The following is a 24313-nucleotide window of genomic DNA, read 5'->3' as shown; positions in this document are numbered from 1 at the left end:
CACGTTTGCTGTCAGGGTAGGGTAGCTAGCACTTCCATTTTTCTCGCTTCAAGGGGTCATGACAGCTAATATTTGAGCATAAACTGATTATTGTGTTTCACTCCACACACGTTAAATTAATTATAAACCCTCGAAATTTGAACTTATTCAGTTCAGTAGATTGTTTTAAATTGAATTTTTATTATTAATATCAAAAGCAGCTTTCTGGTCTGGCAACGATTAGCTGCTGATATTGCAACAAGATCTCATCCCTATGTCGTCTGCATTTCGCGGTGCTGGCTGCACTCTTGCATACACGCCGGGGACGATGGCCACTGAAAGCTTTTTTTTTTTTTTCTTCAGCAAAAATATCTTATTTGCTTATTCTTTTTTCTTTGACAAGCCTTCACGCGACCTTAGTGATTCTTGACCTGATATGCAAACTTAGTTATCCTCGGACTTGTTTTGGGCTTCGTCTAGGGATTGTCGAGGGGGCCAAAATCGATGTCCTTATGCTATATTATTTAGGCATACAATCAGAAGCCTATTATTCTGACATTATTCTGACATTATGAGGGTTAGCTTGTCTAGCAACAAAACGCTCCCTCATATAAAAAGGCGCATGTCCAACGTTTCCTTCCGCCGTGTGCGCGGCAAAAGGAGGGAGAGGTTAGCGTTGTGTTGCTGATTTCTGAGCTATTGCCCATCGCTCTTTCAGTCAAAACTAAGAGGAAATTCCAAACAAACATATGTTGACGCGAGGGCATACCTTGTGACATAGAGAAGCAGACAAAACTTTTGAACGAGGTGGTACCCCTTGACTTGCTATGATATGCGCGTGTTAGTCAAACTCAATTATTCTTGGCTGGTAATAAAGCATTCTTTTTCTTTTTTTTTTTAACTTTTTCAAAACTATGTTCAGTTTGGCCACGGCCAGTGCACGAAAGCGTGCGCCGCCACTGCCACTTCAGTCCCATTATCACAAAATTCATCGCGATTCGAATACGCTTCACTGCCCGCACCGCACAAAAGCCTCCCATCTGCCGCCGTCTCAGCATCCCGCTTCCCCCGCAGCCGCGTGCGCTACTGCAACAGACTCCTGAGCCAAATGACGTCTCGTGAGTGCTTCAACGTAAACAGAGTAAACATACACCATTTAGTATTTAGTTTATGAGCCCTAAACTCCCGCAAGAATGTGCAGATTCGCAATTACGACTGTGCTCCCAGTGTGTTTACCCACAAGCGGCGCCGACAGCTGCCGGCTGCGCTCGTCAGACAGGGTCACATTGATGCTTCCCGCTCAATGCACACGTGCTTTGTGATGTAAGCAGTCGTCGATTTGGAGTCACTACTACCAGAACGACACTCGAATGCCACATTCAACCGCTAAAGCTTGTGAATGCGCGCTCCGTAATTGCCGAAACTCTACACCCGAACCCCGTGCACTCTCTCTAGGCCTACTCGTCGCAGAACGGGCTGATAGTTCGGCGCCGACTAACATCTCTGGCCAAGGTCATTGCTGATGAGAAAGGGGAATGTATAAAGTGTAGCCGCTTGTTTAGCTGCTTGTTTTCCTTTTAATAATACAATCGAACCCGGTTATATCGAATCCGGATATATCGAATTTTGGTTATATCGAACTCGTGAAATATCCCCTTGAAAATCCCATGTAAAAGTATAGGAAAGCTGCGTCATATATCGAACTCAATTTTACCGGTCGTTCGATATATCGAACTTCGCGCCACGCACTGGAAAGTGTGCCTTCCCCAAAGACGATCGCATCACCCTTGGCCGTTTGCTGCGTGACGTTTTCAAGCCACGCGCGGAAGGAATGAGAGGGGACAGTTCGGCGATGGCTGGTCTGAGCGCGCCGCGCCCATTTCCCAAAGGCGCGCGCATCTGCAGTTGTCGTTTCCCGCGCCCCAGCACATGACGTTTGCAAGCCATGTGCGTGGGTGTGCCCATTCTTTTACCGAGCTATCTCTCTCCTTCAGCACGCGCAACGCATGCGCCAAGCCAGCTGCCTGTTTTCAGACAGACATCGGACGCTTTCTCCAGCGTGTGTTGCGAACCCTCTACGTGCGGCGGCGCGGCGGCTGACGTGGCTATTTTTTTTTTTTTTTTTTGCGAGAGTCATCCTTTCTTATCGTTGTGCTGTATACGCGGCGTAGCGTAAGATATGGCGGCTGCGGACGTTTAGAAGCTGCAGCTTTGTTTTGTTTTGTTTTTTTTTGCGGGGATGTTTTTTTTTTTTTTTTATTGTTTATCCTTGCATGTATGAATCAGCAAAAGCACGTGGTCAGCTGCTGCGATCATAGCGCCCGCCCCAAGCGCGGCGTGATAAATCGAACCAGGCTTGTGCAATCAAGCCATCACGGGCACTCTGCCAAGTTCGCTCCCCGCCACCGCAGGAGCTATCAAAAGATAAACGCGCGCCCTGACGTTATCTCCGCGCAGCATCTTGGCACGCTGCCAATGAGCTGTGGATGAGACGACCGAAACGGACTGACGCGCCATCGACATGCAAGCGAAAATGCTCGCGATTTCTGCTGCCGCGGCGCGGCGACACAGAAACCTTGTTTTGAGCTGCCGCGGTGCTCGAGCGGCGAGAGGGACGCAGTTCCAACAAGTTTGAAAATTTTCGCTCTGTCGCTGCCCCTCGTCGCTGAGATCACTCAGTCGCTTGCATGTGAGCGAGCTTTTTTTCAAATTCTCTGGAGCAAAAGTGGAGGGTGGGTTCATTATGCGAGTGGGTTGATTATGCGACAAATACGGTATCGTTTTTTCGCATCGTAAGTGCCGTCACAAGCCGGTTTCTGTATATCGAACTATTTCGCAATCTCCTTCGAGTTCGATATATCCGGGTTTGACTGTACTGTTAAGCTGCAGGCGAGCACAGCCATTCAAGCCGTTCACTCATCGGGTGTCAAGTTCTCACTCGGCCTCCGAACGCGATTCTACCAAAAAATTAGAGGGTCTCTTAGATGTCTCTTAAGAAGAGAATAACGAAAGCCTACCCTTCCTCTCCTGTCATTTACCTCTCATTGTTTGCCTTTTATCAGCATTCATTGCAGTGCTACATATAATTATAATTGGTTTACAGGAAAGGAAAGGTGCAGTATCTGTCACACTTTCTCCGAGAAGTGTGCGTTTGGACGGTACACTATCGCTCCTGTTGCGTGGTATTCCTTGGCGCACGTTCGAGTATGGGATTGCAGATGGCAGGAATGCTGGACAAGATGAGACTTCTGGTTGGTCGCTTCAAATTTGGCGGTTGGTGCCATCGCTTCTCTATTGTCCAATCAGGTGCGCCGCTCGCGCGGACAGCTTTTGTTGACGACAGTATGAGCCATTAAAGGCTTTCATCTTAAAACATATCGGGCGGCTATCGGCTGATCAGTTTCGTTGGCGTCGCAGGATCGAAAACCCCGCACTACGGTTATTGGGAACCATTGATCGTGCTGGCGTCGTTGCCGGTGTAATGTGAGAGATCAATGCGTCTGTATGTAGCTAAGGAACCTAACCATGCAGCCCATTGATTGTGACCATGCTTTATGCTGAAAAAAAAAAATTTAAAATTATGCCTTGCTCTATATCGCTTTCGTGCGGTAACATCTTCATCAAACACTTCTGCATAAGGGACGACCACTGTTTTAATTGTCAAAAAAAATATATATATATATGTGTCCTTTGATATTGCAGCCTTCATTGCAGATGACGCTCCGCCGCGTATCCTCTGTGATGTCACACAAGCATCTCAAAATGGTAGTCACTCTCGGTGGGAGGAGCTTCTCGATTCCGATTTCTATCGCGTTTTTTTGTAATATGCGCTGCTTGCTAGGCACTAAAACTGCGTGTAGAATCACAGACCTGTATATTATTCACAGGAGTAAGAAACGGCAGTACATCGACCAACCCTGTCATCGTCCCTTTAAATCCCATGTCTTGGGGGGGGGGGGGGGGGGGGGGGATACATAGTCCAGGTTCTGAGTGAAGGGAAACGTGTGAGGGACGATTTAGGCTGGTTGGTGGAACATAAGGGATGCACAGTGCGAGAGGAACAAGACGCCTGTCCCATGACTCACGCCTTTTGAAAACTGTTCCGTAATGTTGTTTATGGTGGACACCTTGATATAGCAAAGGAAGCTACAGGGCTGTCTACTCTTAGCTTGAATACGGTCACTGTTTTCAAGGCGCCATTGGGTTTCGACGTGACGGCGCAATGAAGATAAGTGGCAGGCCACGTGACACACAGCCTTCAAGTCCGTCTGTGCTTGCCTCACTTTGCTTTAGTATGCGGTTGCATCAGGCGCCGCATTGAAAACAGAGACCATGTTTAAGCTAAGAGTGGACAACCCTGTACAAAACAAAGTTGTCTCACTTGCCTGTGTGTCTTTTTTGAGCTCCTCTTCCTGGCAATTTCTGCCAAGTCTAGAGAACTTCCACCCCACTTGCTTTTTCCTCTTCCTTAATATCAAGCCATGTCCATGCACTTACACCTGGCATTTCAGTTACAGCATGTATATTCCTTTCGCAGTGCATTCAGGCTGCCTGTTCTGCCAAAATAGTAGCAGTAAAAACTATACTTTTCACGTGCTCTCCGCAGAGGTGCCTTGGTATGGATGTTGAGACAGCACTGAACATGCTTTACAAAGGAGAACTGCATTCAGATGCCTACACAATTGTATTCAGAACAGGATTGTGCAGTGCACATTCTGACAATGAAAGCGTGAAAATGTATTCTGCAAATATTTCTTGTTTTATTACATTTCTTCTTAACTACTGTATACAAGTGAAAAAGGTGTTTCATTTGCTTGAAATGTGGTTAATTTGATTTACTTATGAGGAAAATATGTTTGCTTCTTACAGGCAAACGATTTTTTTGCTAATGGACCTCATGAATTTGTTAACCTTTTGTTTTGATGCAAGAAGCAGTTCAAGTTAACAAAAGTGATTTTAAGTGTTATCCTACATTCCTCTAATCCGGATTATGTAGCCACTCCAAAGACGTGATATTGTGTCCGAGCAGCAGCAGCGAGAAGGCCCAAAAATGGCGAGATGTCAAGGGAGGCAGTCTGTTTTAAGCTGTAACTGGCTGTTAGTTTAAAGGCCATGCAGCAGTTTCCAGTCTTGACTAGACTGGCCTACCACACCCATATATATGTTTTAGATTTGGTCGAGTGTGACTTCAGTTCCTTTCGAGTGGCTTTGGTGTATACAGCCTTGTGCTGTGCTATGTTTTAACCCAGTGTCCTGCATCGTGGCGTCCCTCCTTAGTCCATATGCTGCCATGGGACATTATGCCCCACAACTTACGATTCACTTCCATAGTGCGTATGTTTGCTGGAATGCAACGGGCATTCATCATTGGCAAAAACGCATTGCCACTGAACGAGAACTGCGTTGAAAAAGGGCTGTTGAGCTGTTTGTGTCTGTTTTGGTTTCATTTCATTTTATTTGTTTATTTGCATATTTATGTGGAGTAAAATGAAGAAAAAGTTGAAGGGGACAGCTTTTCCTCGCTGAGGAAATAATGCCAAAATTAGAGGAATTACTTTTATGTGCCATCTTAATTGTTAGGCACATCCATAAGGGGCTTCAGTTATAATTTTGTTCACCTAATGTTCCTCTGGAGCAGTTATTGCTCCTAGAGCATCTAAGCATTTCATCTTGTTCCTGTTCGTTTCTCTTTCTTCAGCTGCTCTTGACACCAGAATTTCTGGAACTCAAACGTTACGAAGCCATTGCTACTAACAACAAAGTCTACTTTGGCAAGGACATTCCAAGCATGTTCATCAATCATTGTTCAGAGCAGTCCCAGTCTGATGCAGCCAACCTGGATACCATCACATCGTCATTTTCAGGAAAAGAATCAAAGGTGAGCCAGTTGCAGTGGTGATATATTCCTTTTATGTCATGTGGGTTTTAGCTTCCTTTTTTTTTTTCAGAGTAACAGTGCGCACCATCCAAAATCGTCAGGTGACATATTTTTGCCTTCTTTATTTATGCATTAATGGTTTTGCTCACTTGAGTGGGGCATTTGCGTTTACTTGGAGGTAAGAATTTGTAGTATGCTGTTGCTAAAATAACGTGCTGCTTGCATTGTGCCTGTAGTATGTACATTAGCTTGCTGTTATCATATAACCTCGTTGTGATGGCTTAGTGGTTAGCGAACTCGACTACTGCACTGGGAGACCTGGGTTTGATCCCGGCCTCGGCAGTTGCATTTTGATGAGGGTGAAATGCAAGGCACCCATGTACCATGTGATAATGGTGTCCTTAGAAACTTTGAAACATAAGCCCCCATAAGCTTTTATATGTCCCATATGGTGTGCCTAATGAAATGCTGCCATTGTGTATGTTATGCAGTCAGTGTTTCATTTTGCTGAATTGCAATTAAGTAAAAAATATTCAGTGTTCATATAGAGTTGTTGATTAATGTTCACCGTTATGCTGCAACAAGGGGATTTCTGTAGGCAACAAACTCATTTGTGAAGGTACAGACATTTGTCTTGCACATTTATCTGCCCTGCATGTGGAGAACAAAGAGGTTTTATTAGGTTGTCCTAGGCATTTCATCAAGTGATCCATCATTTCCAGTTGCTATTTCAGCCACTCAAAGTATCTACAATTGTTTCTTCAATATTGTGTATTATGTCATTGCTGCGTCAGCAGGAGCATCCTCCCTGGCCGCAGGGAGGATGCAATGGTGTAAGCGTTAAAGATTACCGACCCCCATGCTAAGTGTGTGCTACTTATGTGGCGATGAAGGCAAGACTACATTTCCTAAATGTGCCTGCTTAGTGCACAAAGGGCATGTATCGTTTTATCCTTAAGGGGATAGTTACAGTGGTTTCTTACGCCATGCATTTGCTTCAGAAATTTTGCTGAAGATTAGTACCACCTTGGCCACTTTCAGTACACTGTGTATAAGCTCACACTCTTCTGCTCTTATCTTTTTATGTGTTTACTGTCATTTCATGTCCCCAAAAAAAAAAAAAATGTGCATTGACACCCTAAAAAAAAAAAATCTGATGCATGTTTGACTCTACACATTTTCTAATAGTATTGCAGACTGTTTTCCGCATTACATTTTGCTGAACATATAATGCATATTATGTTCGAAAAAGTGCTTCTAAATATGATTTTGTTTTCATGCTAGGTGACATCATTCACGTCATCACTGTTTCTTTGCACAGTGAATTGAAATGTAGCATACTTTCTGCTGAGCATATTGTTTTTGGTTTTTTTGGTTTTGTTTCTGGAAACCCATGTCATGTTCATAATTCTTTTTCAGCATGAAATCTGCTTCTTATTGTCATAAATTTACGGATCATATTGTGCTTACATGACAGTTGTCAGTGGCTGAACTTCGATATTTTTGCTTTGTTTAAAAGGGTTATTTTCTTTATCACATTGATGTGTGCATAATTAAGGCCTGAATTAAATGATTTTTTTAATATTGTCTGCACAGAAAGCTATTGACTGGCTGTTTTTTCTGAGGAACTTGAGGTAGTTAAACTAATGGTTTTTCTCCTTTCATTTTGTGTGCAGATGTCTGAACATAGCAAGACCACGAAGAGGCTAGTCACTGACCAAGGTAATATAGAAATATTTTTGTACTTAAGTGCTGCAATTATATGTGTATTGAATGCCGAGACTATCCATGGGCAATTGAGTAGTGCATTGCAGTTTTTTTTTTTTTTTTTTTGGAGCAGTTTGTAATTGATAACGATCAACCTCATTATTTTTTCACATAGTGTAATGTCTTATATTTGCACAAATATTAATCATTATATATATATCAGGAAAAATATGGCTGGCTTTTCTATTTTTATTACTCAAGCGGGCTTTTTTTCTTTAGGACAGAAAAAAAAAAAACCACTTCAAGTAGTTGAACACATTTAAGGTATACTGAACAAATATCCAAGAATATTGAGAAAGCACCTTAATTGCATTCTTAAGACACTATTGCTCTAGTACAGACACATAATTCGAGTTAGTTTTGAGCGGATAGCTTTAATTTTGACTTTTTGATCGGCTGCCGGGTCAGAGGCAGCGCGCTCCTGACTGTGAGTCAGCGAATGTGACGTCACGTTTACCCTCAGCAACGTCATGGCTGCCCCCGCACGTGAATATGGTTGACCGGCTACACATAATGTCGGTTCACCCACGTCGCGCCGTGCACAATGCTGCGGAGTGTGGAATGCTGCAGATGAGGGAGGTCGAGGGGGACGCATACAGGGGGCGCGTATTGCGGGCAATTGTTTGCACAATGGGAGGAAAGGATGAGTTGTGTGCAGCGTTTTTTAAATCTGCGCGCTAAGTCCGCTGTCTCCTAGGAACATGAGCAGCAGTTTTAGGGCGCGTTGCACTTTTATCAAAAAAAAAAAAAAAACACGTCCGTCCGCCTGCTTTGTGAGTGCCACGGAGGGAGGGAAAAATGAGCGGGTGCGGTCGCTCGCGATGGGAGTGGCTAGGTAGGCATTTGGGAGGCAAGTAGAAATGACATGATATCCGGTTTTGTCGGAGCTTTCACAGAAGGCCGCTAGGTGCGGCGATTTAGAAATATTCATTAAAATACTTAATTTCCACTCATTTCTGTTCATAAAGTGTATTGTTTTGGTCGCTGGCAATGCGAAAGCTACCATCTGCACTAGAAATCTCGGCGGCGAATTTTTTGTTCAGTATCCCTTTAAAATGAATTTGGTGTACTAGCTTTCGAGGTAAAAGAAACTATGGCCGTGAAAAGAATGCAGCATGTGGTTGCAGGCTAGGCTGACCAGCTATGTAGTTTTCTGGTAAAAACATGGGGCATACTGCGGCTCTTTACAGGCAATACTGGTGCAAAGTTCCACGACCAAGACCGGTCTGGTTACTAATTGCCATTGGTTTCTGCTTGCCAGCGCTCAAGAAAGGACCATAAAGACGGCACTGGTGTGCTCTTGCTGACATCTGTGTGTTCACATTGTTTCTATCATGTTAATAAACCATTACTATATTTGCAGTCTGGTAAGTGGCGGGATCGGTGCTTTCACAGTTTACTCCTGCCTGCTGTCACCATTCATTTGGTTACTTGAGGTATGCAGCTTCACAGGTGTTAGTTGAACCATTGAGTGGGTGTTTTATCCTTGCAGAGATGAATGAGGGCATTGCTCAAAAAGCTATTTCAGAATGCTAAAACTATGCACGAGATATCACTCCTGCATGTGCTGACAATTTGCATTTCACTAGAATGAGGAAACGAAAGTTATAAGTATTGGGAAGTGTGGAAAGATCAGTCGGAGGAACATGTCTCACACCCACTACTACACACTTCGGGAGGGGAATAGAAAATGGCAGAAAAATGGAGAGTGAGATTTGGTGATTTTATGGTGGTGCCGAGCTGGACCTACATTGTGGATAAAAAATAGCATGAAAACAAGGACGGGACAACGCATGTTGTGTTGTCACGTCCTTGTTTTCACGCCCTTTTTTATCCTCCTCCTTCGTGCACCAACTAGCCCGCCAAAATGCTCTCTTGGACCTACATTGTCTTTATGTATGTGCAACGTGTCTTGGGCATGGGAACTAAAGGATAAAAAGATGCCATTTTTCGTGCCATGCTGCAATAGCAGTATACCTGTATTTGTGCCAATTCTTGAATCTTGAGTTGTGCATATGGAAAGCTTTACAGACTTAGAACAAGAATTTGTATTTTTAGTTATGTATACAATGTTACTAAATGTATGCTTTCGGGGAGCGAAACAATTTACAAGTAAATTTTTGTTGGTTACAATAAAAAGAAAAGAATGATTGTTATGGCAAAAAATCTGCTATTGCAAATGTTTAGTAGAGCCTAAAAAATCTGATGTTTAGCTATTTAAAGGTCTGAAACAACTGAAAATATTGTTACGGACGAAGGAGGAAGAAGAGGGCAGTGGCGTGGGCAGGAGCGCCCGCCCTAGGCCCGACAACCATTCATTAAACGTCATCTCACGATCATCGAGCATCTTCTCTCTGTCCTCTGTTCTCCTTTTGTCATCGCTTGCCGCCACGTAACAATATCTTTATAGTGTTTGAGGCGACGTCACCCTACTTTTTTTTTCTAGTGACTAAAGGAGGCATGAAACAAACAACTTTTTAGCCTTTGAAGATGCTTTTCCATCATCCATTGGAGATGTGGCACTAAAGCAGAATGTCAGCAGATGTTATGACAGACTCACAAATACCCTTGGGGAACACTACCAGAGCTTTTTTTATGCATGACGAAATGACTGTGCTGGTGCGAAAATTGCCAGTTGAGCAAATTTTCTCCTCCATTTACAGTCGTATATTATGTGGGTGGTTTTATGCTATCTTTATGACAAGTAACACTCCGAGCTCTGGGCCAGTATGAAAACTGCATTTGAGACCCCTATGTTATGAGTTTGAGACCCCTATGTTATACAGTGATTGAAAATTAAAAATATTTATGGCCGAGGCTGGAGTCACGCCCGTGGCAGCTGCCGACCCCACACGTTTCACCTGCTGTACAGTGCCTAGAATATACTGGCTAGTGTGACGAGCGCCCGCGCTTCCCTATGGGCGAGGATGGCGCTGTTTGCGATGAAAGCCAATCGTTAGCGGCAGAGGGCGCTGCTCGTCAGGAGGGTACCACCTGAGCAGACGACGCAGTTTTCTCGCTTCAGAATACGGCAATCTGTTGGTGGTGTGCATGCGTGTTAAACCTGCTTCTGCGCGTCTTTTGCTTTCACGAAGGTGCAGCAGTTTATTTACGGTGTAGGTGTTTGCTCATGCGAGTTGTTCCACATTTCTACCTGCTCGGTGACGATTGCATCGTTTTTTTTTTTTTTCGCGTTTTGTGCGCGCGTTCTGTGCTCGCCTGTATCCCTTCTTTTTTTACTGTGTCGCCAGTGGTGAAGCGCGGTTCCCGATTGTTGTTTCCCCAGTGCCTCTCACAAAACTGCAGAGAAAAATGCCAAAGAGAAAGCGGTGGTGCACAGAGAAGACTTGCTTTTTTGGCAAACGGGGCTTCCGCTAGAACAAGGAGCGTACATATTACTGCGCTATCTGATGCTACGTAAGTACGCATTCTGTACAATGGGAATAAAGCATCAATAGAAATGACTGAAGGTAAACGGCAACTGCTTTTGTTGGCGAAAAACATTTTTAGAGCATGCAGTTATATTCACAAGGATGGAAACTTGGGCGAGTCGGTAACGGTGCTCCATGACAGTGTGTAGCACAAAGATTGTACACAGTCAGGTGCTACAGACAGCACCTGTGTTGTGTACATTTTCTGTGTCCCTCGATTGTCCTTTTGCACTACACATGTCATATGGATGCAGTTATATATTAGGCGCATGTTTCACCGTAAGCGCGGCATTACCAACGAGCTTCCTCGCGATGAACCGGCCGCGTCTCATGCATATTGTGTGTCTGAGAAAAAAAAACAAAAACTTCGTCAGCTTCTTCATTCAAAAGATGGTGACTTCGGCAAAACCTTGTGTGCAATCACAGGCCGCGATGTACCTTAGCCGCTGCAAGTAAAGGTTCCTCGTTTGTGCTCTGCTGTTCATGCAATTCTGCCACATGTGCCTGTGTTTGTTATTACATATACATAAGAGGAGTGTTGCGTGACTTTGTTTCCTGTGTTGTTCGCATATACGATATATAAATAAAACTGCGCGTACGTGTTTACTTGTCAGCAGGTGTACAGTGCGCAGAAAGAACCATATGTCAATAAAAATGAAGCATTTCACTTTGTTCCAGAGATTACAAATATATTTTATATCAATAAATGCCTATGCTTTAATTGTTGTTAGAATAGAAATTCTAGGTTTCCCTTTGTGAGCACGGGATGTCCGGGACTAAGACGCTCAAACTTCGCAGAAGCCTTCGCAAGCAAGAAGTGTTAAATACGTGCGCCACTTCCAGTCCAAGACAAAACACACACCCTGAAACTTGTAGTCAGCGGCTTCAGTTATAGCTGAGGTCTGTTGCGACTTAATGAAAGCTGAAATGCAGTGCAAGCAGCCCTCTTGCCGCAGATGTGAGAGCGCGGTAGGCAGCTGACAGCGCGGCTGGTACCCACCCAGTTTGCAGCGCTGCTGGCGGCGGCCGCCGGCATTCATCGCTCATGGTGCCACCCGGGAGGCCTCGGTCGGCACACTAGCCAATATATTCTAGGCACTATACCTGCTGCCACGCACGGAAATGCGTCACACTCGCGTCACCCGTGCATGATGTCAGTGGACGCGCTTCCGTTTAAAATGGCGCTCTGCAAGTGTTCTGTACCACAAAGTTCAGTTCAGTCGTTCAGTCGTGTCCGACTCTTCGTGACCCTATGGACCATGTCACGCCACGCTTTCCGGTCTCTCACTATCTTCCTAACATCACATAACTTCATCTGCAGTGCCTCGAGGATGCCATCTAACCATCGCGTTCGCTGCCCACCGCTTCTCTGGCGAACCTCAACCTTTCCCAACATCAAATCTTTCTCCAGCGACTCCTCTCTTCTCATCAGATGACCAAAGTAGCTGAGCTTTAACTTTAGAATTTGACCCTCCAATGAGCAGTCAGGGTTTATGGTCGACAATATCGACTGATTTGATCTTCTGGCAGTCCAAGGAACTCTCAAGAGTCTTTGCCAGCACCACAATTCAAACGCCTCAATTCTTCGGCGGTCGGCCTTCTTCACAGTCCAACTCCCGCATCCATACATCACAGCTAGAAAGACCATAGCACGAGTTATGCGGATCTTGGTTGGCAGACTAATGTCTCTGCTCTTTACTAGGCGGTCAAGGCTAGCCATGGCTCTCTTTCCCAGAAGCATGCGTCTCCTAATTTCATGGCTGCAGTCTCCTTCCGGGGTAATCTTGGAGCCCAAGGAGAGAAAATCTGTCACAGCTTCCACTTCTTGTCCCTTGATGCTCCAGGACTTGATATGGCAAGACGCCATGATCTTTGTCTTTTTAATGTTCAGTTTAAGCCCAAACTTCTAACTCTCTTCTTGTACGCGCATCAGAAGTCTGAGTTCCACTTCACTTTCTGCCATTGAAGTGGTATCATCCGCATATCTAAGGTTGTTGATACATCTCCCAGCAATCTTCACTCTAGCTAAAGACTCGTCCAGACCGGCCTTCCTCATGATGCACTCTGCATATAGGTTAAATAGGCAGGGCGACAGTGCAGCCTTGCCTCACTCCTTTCTCAATCGGAAACCAATCAGTAAGACCATGCCCAGTTCTGACTGTGGCTTCGTCCTTCATACAGGTTCCTGAGGAGACATGAGGTGAATTGGAACTCCCATCTCTTGGAGAGCTTGCCACAATCTGCTGTGATCTATGCAGTCAAACGCTTTCGCATAATCAATAAAGCAGAAGTAGATGGGTTTCTGGAACTCTTGCTTTTTCCATGATCCAGCGAAGGTTGGCAATTTGGTCTCTAGTTCCTCTGCCCTTGCGAAACCCAGCTTGCACGTCCGGAAGCTCCCGATCCACATACTGCTGCAGCCTTCCTTGGAGGATTTTCAACATCACCTTGCTAGCATGAGAAATAAGAGTGATCGTGCGGTAGTTGGAACAATCTTTGGCACTGCCTTTCTTTGGAATGGGGATGTAAACTGACCTCCTCCAATCCTGTGGCCACTGCAGGGTTGTCCAAATCTTCTGACATAATGTATGCAGAATGTTAACAGCGTCATGGTTGAGGTTTTGAAGCAACTCAGCTGGAGGAATGCCATCAATTCCGCTAGCTTTGTTCTTAGCAAGGCTGGCTAAGGCCCATTCAACTTCACTCTTCAGGATGCCCGGCTCAAGATCAGTAATCACAACCGTCTTATGTTGGGTTTGCACATTCGGGTCCTTCTTGTACAGTTCTTCTGTGTATACCTGCCACCTCTTCTTTATCTCTGAGGCTTCAGTGAGGTCCTTGCCTCGTTTGTCCTTTATCACGCCCAGCTTAGCACAGAAGCTTCCTTTGATATCTTTGATTGTCTTATACAGTGCTCTTGTGTTCCTTAATTGGCTGTTGTCCTCAACTGCTTGGCACTGTATGTTCAGGAAGGCATTCTTATCTCTCCTTGCTATTTTCTGAAAATCCGCATTGAGAACCTTGTATCTTTCTCTTTCCCCCATAACTTTTGCCATCCTCCTTTCCTCAGCTATTTGCAAAGCCTCTTCAGATAACCAGTTTGCTTTCTTGCATTTCTTTTGCTTTGGAACTAACTTAGTAGCAACTTCTTGTATTGTATCACGAACATCAGTCCACATCTCTTCAGGCTCTGTCTTCTAGATCTAATTCTTGAAATCGATTCCTCACTTCCACAGCATATTCTAATGGAATTTGATCCAGATCATACCTGAAAGGCCTTCTAGTTTTCTGCGTTTTCCTCAATCGAAGCTTAATTTTGGCAACAAGAAGCTGATGATCGGTGCCACAATCGGCCCCAGGCCTTGTTTTTACTGCTTGTATAGCGCTTCTCCATCTATGTTGGCAAAGAATATAATCAATCTGATTCCTGTACAGACAGTCCGGTGAAGTCCATGTGTACAGGCGCCTCTTGTGCTGTTGAAAATGATTATTCGCCATGGTCAGGTTTTCTTGACAAAACTCTACTAGCCTCTGCCCAGCTTCATTTGGCACGCCAAGACCGAACTTGCCTATAATTCCGGATATTTCTTCACTCCCGACCTTAGCATTCCAGTCTCCTATGAGAAAAACGACATCTGATGATGGGGTGCGGTCTAAAAGGCATTGTAGGTCCGCATAAAATCTCTCAACGTCACCTTCTTCAGCAGTAGTGGTCAGTGCATAGACTTGGATAACTGTTATGTTGAAAGGGTGACCTTGGATCCGAAGTGAAATCATTCGGTCGTTTTTGGGGTTGTACCCTAGCACTGCTTTGCCCATTCTTCTGTTTACTATGAGAGCGACCCTATTCCTTCTCTTTGATTCATGCCCACAATAAAAGACATAATGGTCGTCGGAGTTAAATTCTCCCATTCCGGTCCACTTGAGCTCGCTGATACCCAAGATATCAATGTTCAATCTGTCCATTTCTCGCTTGACGACATCCAGTTTACCTTGCGTCATAGATCTCCATGTTGCTATGTGATATATCTCCTTGCAACATTGGACTTTCCGGTCGCTTCCCGACACATCTACAACTGAGCGTCCTTTTGGCTTTAGCCCAGCCGCTTCATTCGTCCTGGAGCTACTAGGAATCGCCCTTTGTTCATCCCCAGTAACATGTGGGACGCCTTCCAACCTGGGGGGCTCATCTTCCGGCGCCATATCTTTAATGGTATTGTGACTGGCCATAGGGTTTTCTTGGCAGGAAATACTGGAGTGGGTTGCCATTACCTTCTCCAGTGAATCACATTTTGTCAGAACTCTCTGCCGTGACCTGTCTATCTTGGGTGGCCCTACACAGCAGAGCTCACGACTTCATCGAGTTTCGCAAGCCCCTCCGCCACGACAAGGCAGTGATCCATGAAGGGGAGTGAACTAGAATATTGGGTAGTGTGCTCACAGGCAGGCGCCACTCGAGGTGTCCCCGTTGGTGTCGACGGGGAGTGGCAGCGCGCGGTGGCGCTGCGCGCGCCTCCACGGTAGGTGCCTTGAAGCGCGCGCGCTCCGCGGGTAAAAGCCAGTGCCGCGCTCGGCCGGCGTCGCAGTAGCCGCGCCGGCAAATTGAAATATTACCACATTTGCGTGGGCTTTGCCGAAATGGCTAGGCGGACCTTGAATTGACCTTTACATCAGCGCTGTGCACATGTTCAAACAACATTAATCAATGCACTTGGCTCATTGGGACGTTCACGTATGTCACTCGTGCTTGCATTGTTTCCCTGGAAATAAATTACAGTGCACTGCATATCCGGGGGTTATACAGCTCTTTCCATTAAGGCTTAACGTCAATAGTAATAGCATGGGATTCATGCCAGGGACAAACGAGGAATGAAGGAGTGTCGGTCGCAACAACTGTTTATTCAAAGCACCCAAGCGGCAGCACAAAAACAATAGGGGCATGGAGATGACAGGTAGAATGAATGCATGTAATTCTGACAAATTAAAAGGAAAGATGCATTATTTACATTTCCCGTTTTTCACAGAACAGGAGGCGCACCACAAGGTTTTCAAACAGCATTACCAGCTACTGCATACTTATTTGGAGAGACATAAGGACACTGTTTTATGAAACATATGAACATATTTGTCACCGCGGCATACATTTATGTTCACGCATTTTGCCGCTTATTTCCTTCACTTGCTCCAGCACTTCACAGCAGCGTTAGCAACGGCTAAGTTTGAGGTGTTTCGTCCGTTCTCGTTTTTCTGCCTTTTTTGAATTAACCCCTTTCGCATAGAAAGTGCAGTCTGGTGACTAAATAAAACCTTATTACTTCTTCAGATCGGCCTTCTGCGTGAACGGGGCAACCAACTTCTTTATGCAGTCTATTTCTAACCACTTCCAAAATATCAAAAATACTTTCAGAATCTGTTCGTCTGGGGCCGATTCCTACTCTTCTGTTGTTACGTGTATATCGGGCAGACTTGAGGTGCAGCTCACTGCGCAAATGGAGCGCCTCTCTAACACCAAAACAGGCCGCAGTATACTGAAGTCCCTGGGTTACAATCCCCGAGCTCCCAGTCGGCAATCGTGCGATATCAGCGATGAGGCGTGGGCCCTCATCCACGTGGACCCCATCCCAAAAAACATGCATCCCGAGTACAACCTAGAACGGCGGCAGGCACGGGCCAAAGTCCTCGTCGAGCAACACGCCCTGTACCCGCACGCCCGGTTCGTGGACGCAGCGGGTGGCAGCAGCCGTTGCGGCGGCTACCGGCATCAAGACAACGGCAGCGAGCGTGCGGTGCACGGACGCCACAGACGCCGAGGAGGTTGCCATCGCTCTGGCGATCTCGGAGGCCGAGTGTCGCACCGTACTCAGCGACCCGAGGAACGCTGTGAGCAACTTGCCAAGGGGCGAGTGTGCGCGCCGGCGGCCGCCATCAGAGAGATTTATGGCGATTTCCACTGGTCGATCGGAGCTGGGCGTCCGGATCGACCTGAAGCGCTACAGAGCGAATGAGCCTTGGTTATAGTGCTCTAGAAGATTGGGCAGTGTGTCGACCGCGCCGCGAAATGCATGGGAGCGGGGGGCCGCTTTTGCGATGACGGAGGCGCCGCAGCGCAGAGGGCGCCACTAGCAACTGGTGTGTCAGCCGTCCGGGCGCCCGCGTATGCGCGCTGTGCAGCAGGGTGGATAGCGCGCGCATTGTACGTTCTTGTTTGCTTGTGCGTCGTCTCGAGCTGTTCGCGACAAGATTTTATAAATATGCCGGTTAATGGGGCTCAGTACTGTTAGCAATCACCTAATTTATTTTCCCTTTTGGCCGTCGGCAACACCTCGCGGAAACAACATGACAGGAGCTGGGCTCTGAAGAAAACAGCTTGGAGAGGGCGTACAAATTCACACTCGCACACCACGCTTCACTCGCCGTACAGCTTGCTTTAACATTCCTGAAGCACCTAATTGACGTCCAGAAATGCGCTCGCTTTCAAAAGAGGGCAGTGCGGAGACAGGATGTATGAAGAAGTCAAACATGCAACATGTGCGTTCGAGCGCTGACTAAAGCTGGCCACAGTAACCCCATTATCAAAACAGTCAAAAATGGTATATTCCGTTATTTCACGCGCAGACTATGCCGACTACAGTAAGTCACCTGAAGCCACAAGAAAAGTTGGCATTCAGTTCGAATGAATTAAATATTGACTACCCCGCATAGAGATAGAGACTACACTACGAACGAACGACACTACACCAGGTAAACGGCTACTAAATAACTAAACACAGAGGGTAAGGAAAGGTGGAAGAAGTGGGAAGTAAAGGATGCACAGAAAAAAAAAAAGAAAAGAAACGTGTCACCTACAAGGGAGGGAGAAAGGAGGCACTCAGCGCCGTGAAAAGAGCGACCGCGAATGTGAACAAAGGTTTGGAATTCTCGTGCGGCACGGCAAGCGCACGACGGAGAAGAAAGCAGGCAGCTAAAGACGAAGAAAAATTGAGAAATATGACAGGCAATAAAAAAAAAAGGGAAACAAGTCTAAGAACCAAATGCAGGCCTGGGGATTAACCAAAAAGGCTGCAATCGAACGCGTAGATATAAGCGTCGAAATTTAAGTCAGCTATATAAGAACAAACCATTTATTTTTGTTCCATAAGTTGGAACATCGTTGTAACGGGTAGCTTTAAGTACCCAGAGATGCGCGCTATACTTAAGACATTTAATCTCAATGCATTATAGCTTGACAATGACTTAATTGTTCCAGAAAATGTTTTCATTCTATGTAGTTTTTATTCTGCGTGCTCAAGCAACCGGTAATATGTAAGTCATTGACCCTAGAAGATCGCTCTAGTCCTGTTTTGGTGCACATATAAAATGAAAAAAATAAAAAATAAAAAAAAGCTTTGAAAAAGAAAGAACGATGGAAAATAGAGGACGCAGAGGCTATAGTGTACGCCTAATTCGCTTCCGCTACATAATCCTTCAGCGAAAGAGAGGTTGTGAGGCCGGCACGGTTTTTCGCCACGAACAAAAACTGCGCAATAGGCTCCAAGCTATAGTCGCAATTTACCCAAAAATTTGGCTCAGGTGTACGATCCTTTTGGACGCACTTCAGATTTTGTAACCTTCATCTAAAATGTGGAGGTTCAAAAATTTTACCTACTTAGAGCACCAGAAAGCTCACACTTGAAGTAACGAAATCTCATGTGTTTTTGCGGCTTCGCTCTTTGCGAAGTAAGCGAACCACGACAAGAGCTCTCAAAGGGAAAATAATTGAATTCTCTTGGGAGTATTCCACGCGTAATATCAACCTTGTTAACAATTATAGCCTGATTAGTCCTGGAAAGAGTAGCCGCGGCAAGTAGCCCGATTATAGTCCGGCAAGCAGTACTTGGCAAGTATATCCAGTCGACTATTCACATTTCCATACCACACACTAGAAGAATAAACACGCATTAGTGTCCGCATCTGAATTAGGCCTTATATTAATTGCATGTGCATTTGGTGCCCGTCACCGTTTTCGCATTTTTCGTTTTCTTGCGGTGCGCGCCAAGAACTGCATCTTATCTGCCAATACGACGCGAAATTATAAGTGTTTTTTTTTTTTTTTTGCTCTGTACCATTTGATGCCAGCAAAGCGTCCGCTCTCAAGTGCCCACTATGAACGTATTCCCTCGTATACATATATGACAGGTTTAATTTTTCATATTTTATCTGAAGTATTGCCCTACCTGTACTTGACATTTTTTAAATGTAAACAGCTGGTTCACCCTTTGGTCAGCGGCACGTAAACAAATGTCCGCGATATATGTATCATGTTAATTACGAACAGAGAATAAATGCTTGAGTCGTGTATATGTTCCTTTTTTTTTTTTTTTGCCGCTAAATACCGCAGTGCTTTATGTTAGAACGGTAATAAATAAATGTGCTTTGCTCGCACACTGTATTTGTAATTTCTATAAGCGGTGATTAGGGCACATAAAGAACACCTATTAAAGAGATATATTACAGTTACTGACGATTTAAGATAAACGTTGTTATGTATTAATAAGCACAAGCTACAAAATGTAAGCAGGTGTTCGTAAATAAGGTTCGTAAAAAATAAGCTGTTCCTAAGAGACCTTACGAAGCACAAGCTTTGATTCGCATGTATACTGTTTTTCTCCGCGTGTTAATAGCGCTCCTCGGCAGTAGCCTTCATTCCCTTACTGGAAGAACGAATGCAAAACACCACGCTTCGTTGAAAACATTAAGTACAAGCTCATCTGGACGATTTATGGCTGTCCGCAGGAAGAAATGTTGAAAGAGTTTGAAATAGCGATTCAAACATCGCGCGCTGCTCCGTAGGACTGCCCAAGCGAGCAAGGCGTCTCCACATTAACGTAATGGAATGGCAGAGATGAGTTTAAGCACTTGTAATAAGTAGCCCCTTTATTAAATATCGCACCATTTGCGTAGCGTGTCAAAATAGCTTCAAAGAGAACCGCGCCCCTCCTCTGTACCCCCGCTATCTCCGCGGCCGCTACGCGCCGAGCGGCGAATGTGGCACCCCTGTTGCACGTCGCGCCCTCTCGCGGGAGTCGGTTCCTGTCATCGCAAAAGCGGCCCGCTCTCCGGCGCCGGTCGTCACACTGCCCAATATTCTAGAGCACTATACCTTGGTCGACCAGCGGAACATGTTGCGAGCGCGTAGCGGAAGTCATGCCAAACCGGTTCCGGAAGTTGAGGTCGCTTCCTGGCGCCAAATTTTGCTCGTCTTGAATAGGGACAGGCACGATCGCGCGGCACCGGCGGCGCTCTTTATCTTACGTTCGCACCGTTCGCATGCTGTCAAGTCTTCTGCAACGTCACAACGCAATGGAACCAGCCAATCGCCTCGTGCATGTATCACCAGAAGTGCATCGCATCTTGGTGAATCTAGTAAGCGACGAAAGCTGCAGTTCTACTTTCGGTAAGCTCACGTAGTATATGCATATCGCATGTATTGCTGCACTCGGTGCTTGCTACCGTGCTGAGTACGATGTCAGCCGAGCGGTCGTTTTCTTTGTTTATCGATAAGTACGCGACAACGTATAAGATAAGCCCGTTTCGTTAAAAGTCCGCCGCCGTCGTATCTATAGGGAAAAAAGGTACCGAAATTCGCATAGTGTTTTATCATTTTGTAATGATGCGACATTACTATCCAAAAATCACCACACTATATTTGCATACGACCGCTTAATAATTTATAATTTAATCTTTTTTCTCAGCAGTTTCGGCAGCCGAGAGATGGCTGTGACGTTAGTCATATATGTATTGCCGCGCGGTATTAAACAGCGATACAATCGCTAATTCTTTACTTGCAGTGATTCCTGTCCTTGAGGTAGGTTGGCTTTACTTTTGTAGTGAATTCAAACGAAACAGGAATTATTATGTCGCTATTTCTTCATTTCTCACGTGACCTAGATTTGACTCACAGTCATCGCTCAGCTGTTGAAACCAAAACAGGTGAGAAAAAATGGTCTTCTGTATTAGTTCATGGTTGTAGGCAAAAAACAAAACAATGTGGTGGTCCATATATAGTGATGTCTTACGCATCATTAACAAGAAAAATGTAACTCAAATTTGGTGCCTATATGCATTTAGAGGAGTATAGACACCAAATTTCGGTGGCATTTTTCTTGTTAATGATGCATACGACATTCCTGTGTATCGATCTGTATGCACTTTTCGCCTACGACCGCTAAATAATTTATAATTGCTTTTTTTTTTTTTTTTTTCTCTCAGCAGTTTCGGTTTCAGCAGCCGAGAGATGGCTGTGACGTTACAGTCATGTATGTATTGCCGCGCGGCATTAAATAACAGCGATGCAATCGCTAATTCTTCACTTGAAGTGATTCCTGTCCTTGAGGTAGGTTGGCTTTACTTTTGTAGTGAATTCAAACGAAACAGGAATGATTATGTCGCTATTTCTTCATTCCTCACGTGACCTAGACTTGCAGTCACAGCCATCGCTCGGTTGTTGAAACCGAAACCTAAACAAGTGTGGAAAGACGGTTATAATTTATTCAGCAGTCGTAGGAAAATATGACGTGGTGATCAGAGCACAGTCATGTCTTAGCCTGAGTACAAATGATAAACACAAACCTAAAATTTAGATGTCTATACTGGCAAAACTTAAGCACCCTCCTAATTTTCTTTTCTAAAACTTTTCTTGGGGTATTAGCTCACAGGCAAATTTGCAGTTGCCAATTTTCATATGCACCAGAAAAAAAGAAAAATAACAGATTGACGAGACAAATAGCACTGCATGCTGTTTTGGGTGTGCAGGGCTGCGGAATAATTTCGACCACCTGAGGGTCTTTAACGTGCACTGACATCGCACAGCACACGGACGCCACGACGCCACTTCGTTTCGCCTCCATCGAAACGCAGCCGCCGTGGTCGGGTTCGAACCCAGGAACTCCGGACAGTAGTCGGGCGTCTTACCACTGCACCACCCCGGCGGGGCATGTGCACCAATCTTATTACAAAAACTAGAGCAGCGACTGGGAGAAGCAGTAGCTGTAGGGGAGACCTGTGCGGCAACTGGACGGGCCAGCCGCCAGTCACTCGTTGCGCCTCTGTCGCTTGATTTGTGAACACCGTTCGGGTACTGACCGACACACAGCATTATTTGAATCACTGCAATGTGTGATGGTTAATTTGATTGCAGCAGATTCAAAATACTATATAGCTTAAGCATTTAACCTCTTCATCACATGCTAAATAAACTTTATTTGGAGTATACTGCATAGCTGCTTCACCTTTGTGCGCATATATTGCAGATGCAGGAGCTGATTTCGGAAACCAGGGGATTCGTTCCTCACCAGTTCGTAAGTGTATTCTAACCTTGTGTTGAAAGATGCAAAATGGATGCCCTGACTACTTGGCGTAAGAGCTGCAACGACAATGATGGTTCATAATGAAATAAATTCACAACAAGTACAAACAGGTCGTTTTATTTCACGGTTCTTTACAGGCGGCCAAACATTGGGGATCCGCTATAGTGTAGCACACCAAGAAACATATGAATCTCTAAGCAAACAGAAAGAAAATATCTTTAAAGGAGTATGAAAACTGCATAAGCATGCTCAGGTTCCAACACTGTACACTCACATGGTTAAAAAGCAATAACACACGTATATGCTCTGCCGAGTAACCACTAAGGAACCTTTGCATTGTTATTTCGAAGTGCAAACTCTAAATACATATGGCTGCAAGCATGCATGTCAATGGGATTAAAACAACAGGTTGAAATATATTTATGAGCCTAGCCTCAAATAACATTTGCTGTGCTGCTTTGTAGGATCCATGCCATATTGCACAGCAGTGGAGAAAGCTTTTTTGCACCGTTGCAGTTCCCTGTCCAGAGGTGCAGCCTGGCCCCTCACATGGCCGCATCTATAGCCCAGGTACCAGCAAAGGAACACGTGGTATGTAAGCATCGTGCATTTTTTCTCTTTCCTCCATTCTTTTCTTATTTTATTTCTGAATAGTTTCTGTCTTTCCAGCTCCAGTCTGCGAGTGGACAGGAGGGGAGACAAAGCTGCTGCTAGACCTGTACTCAACGTATTTTGCACAGGTCGGGCCTTTGAAGAAATTCAGAAACAAAAAGGCTATGTTTGAAAAAATCGCTGCCGAGCTTGAGAAAAGGCTCGGTGTTTTAAGAACAGGTGAGCAGTGCTGCACAAGATACAAAACAGTGTGCAAAAGAAAACGCACAGCTGTTGCAGACAACAACAGATCAGGGAACTCACCGCAAGAGGTTCCCTACGAGGATGAGTTAGAGAAGATTAGGTGGCTGGATGACAGCATTGAGCCAGAGGCAGTACGAGACTCCAATGGCATTGTTTCAAGGAAGGTTCTACCTGAATTGACATCAAGCTTTGCAGAGCCAGACAAACATGAGGACCTAAATTCAGCTCAAGAAGACAGTGGGAGTGAGCAGCGCAGAAACCGGCCAAGTACAGCCAGGATGAGAGATATGGCCCTATTTTTTCAAAAGATAGAAGAACTAGAAGAACAGAAGGCAACAAGACGTGCAGAGAGGGAAGCAGCAAGAAAAGCAGAAAGGGAGCAGGAGAGAGTGTTTAAGGAAGAAAGAAGAGAGCGAATGCACAAAGAAAAAATGCAGCTCCTTCGCCAGGCATTTGGTCTTGATGAGAAACAGTAAATTTAACATTATGTTTCATACTGAACTTGCCTGTACTTTCTGGAATTGGCAAAAAGCTGCAGTCAACTGCAGCGGAACTTTTTGTCGAGGCAAATGGAGCAGGTGTTTCAAGAGGCTGTGTCATCTGGTGAATTACAAGGCCTGCCCCTGCCCTAATCGAGATGCTGGTAGCCTCACAGTATAACAAATGGCACAGCCTGTTGTATCGGCTGCTCCACTCACCTTGACGAAGCGTTCTGCCGCAAGTTTTTTGCACATTACAAAAAAATGCAGGCAAGTTCAGATTACTTATCAAAAACGTACACCATCACAAGCTATCTTATAACTGGCGGTTGAGTCCAAAAAAAAAATAGTCTTGTAGTTTTCAGAGGAGAACTGCTTACAAGAAAAATTTGGAACATGCTGCATGAGCTTTGGCAAAGGACGCATGAGGAGTGTTTTTTTCCCCACTCTTCACAGGTTCATGGCTCGCATCACTGCCTCTCGCTTGAGCTCTCCTTGACGGCGAAGTTCAGTTTCTGTGGCTGTTAGTGGGTTGCAGCCCTCACTTTCATCAAGTGGAAGGCTCTCCCATTCAGCATT

At 45.2% G+C, this 24313-nt stretch overlaps 2 protein-coding genes across 4 annotated transcripts in view; both read left to right on the top strand.

Moving 5' to 3' along the window:
* Window positions 1–8986, top strand: part of LOC146203879 (erlin-1-like) — a 46340-nt gene extending 37354 nt beyond the window's left edge. The window contains exons 12-15 of one of the 3 annotated variants that reach the window (XM_084588952.1): window positions 5678–5857; window positions 5928–5958; window positions 7534–7579; window positions 8815–8986. In XM_084588952.1, coding sequence (XP_084445078.1) covers window positions 5678–5857; window positions 5928–5958; window positions 7534–7541 — 219 coding nt within the window. In that variant the 3' untranslated portion in view covers window positions 7542–7579; window positions 8815–8986. Of the gene's footprint in view, window positions 1–5677; window positions 5858–5908; window positions 5959–7533; window positions 7586–8814 lie in introns of those variants that run through there. The other 2 variants (XM_084588951.1, XM_084588953.1) reach the window with 2 other exon arrangements.
* Window positions 8987–20213: 11227 nt separating this feature from the next.
* On the top strand, window positions 20214–23769 carry LOC146203878 (uncharacterized). Its single transcript, XM_084588948.1, has 4 exons — window positions 20214–20488; window positions 22344–22391; window positions 22917–22991; window positions 23070–23769. The coding sequence occupies exons 1-4, from the start codon at window positions 20362–20364 to the stop codon at window positions 23729–23731; spliced, it is 912 nt and encodes a 303-aa protein (XP_084445074.1). The 5' UTR covers window positions 20214–20361; the 3' UTR covers window positions 23732–23769.
* The last annotated feature ends 544 nt before the right edge of the window (window positions 23770–24313 follow it).

The sequence above is a fragment of the Amblyomma maculatum genome, chromosome 1 (assembly GCF_055883805.1).
Source record: "Amblyomma maculatum isolate TAMU_Amacu chromosome 1, ASM5588380v1, whole genome shotgun sequence".
In the NCBI taxonomy this organism is placed as follows: domain Eukaryota; kingdom Metazoa; phylum Arthropoda; class Arachnida; order Ixodida; family Ixodidae; genus Amblyomma; species Amblyomma maculatum.
The sequence above is the reverse complement of the archived record's forward strand: the minus strand, read 5'-3'. Positions and strand labels throughout refer to the sequence as shown.

Excerpts from the sequence above, each read along its gene's own strand:
- LOC146203878 (XM_084588948.1), top strand. The coding sequence starts at position 20,362 with ATGCTGTCAAGTCTTCTGCAACGTCACAACGCAATGGAACCAGCCAAT. Across the intron at positions 20,489-22,343 it reads AAGCTGCAGTTCTACTTTCG|ATGCAGGAGCTGATTTCGGA; the intron begins GTAAGCTCACGT and ends CATATATTGCAG. Across the intron at positions 22,992-23,069 it reads TACCAGCAAAGGAACACGTG|CTCCAGTCTGCGAGTGGACA; the intron begins GTATGTAAGCAT and ends CTGTCTTTCCAG.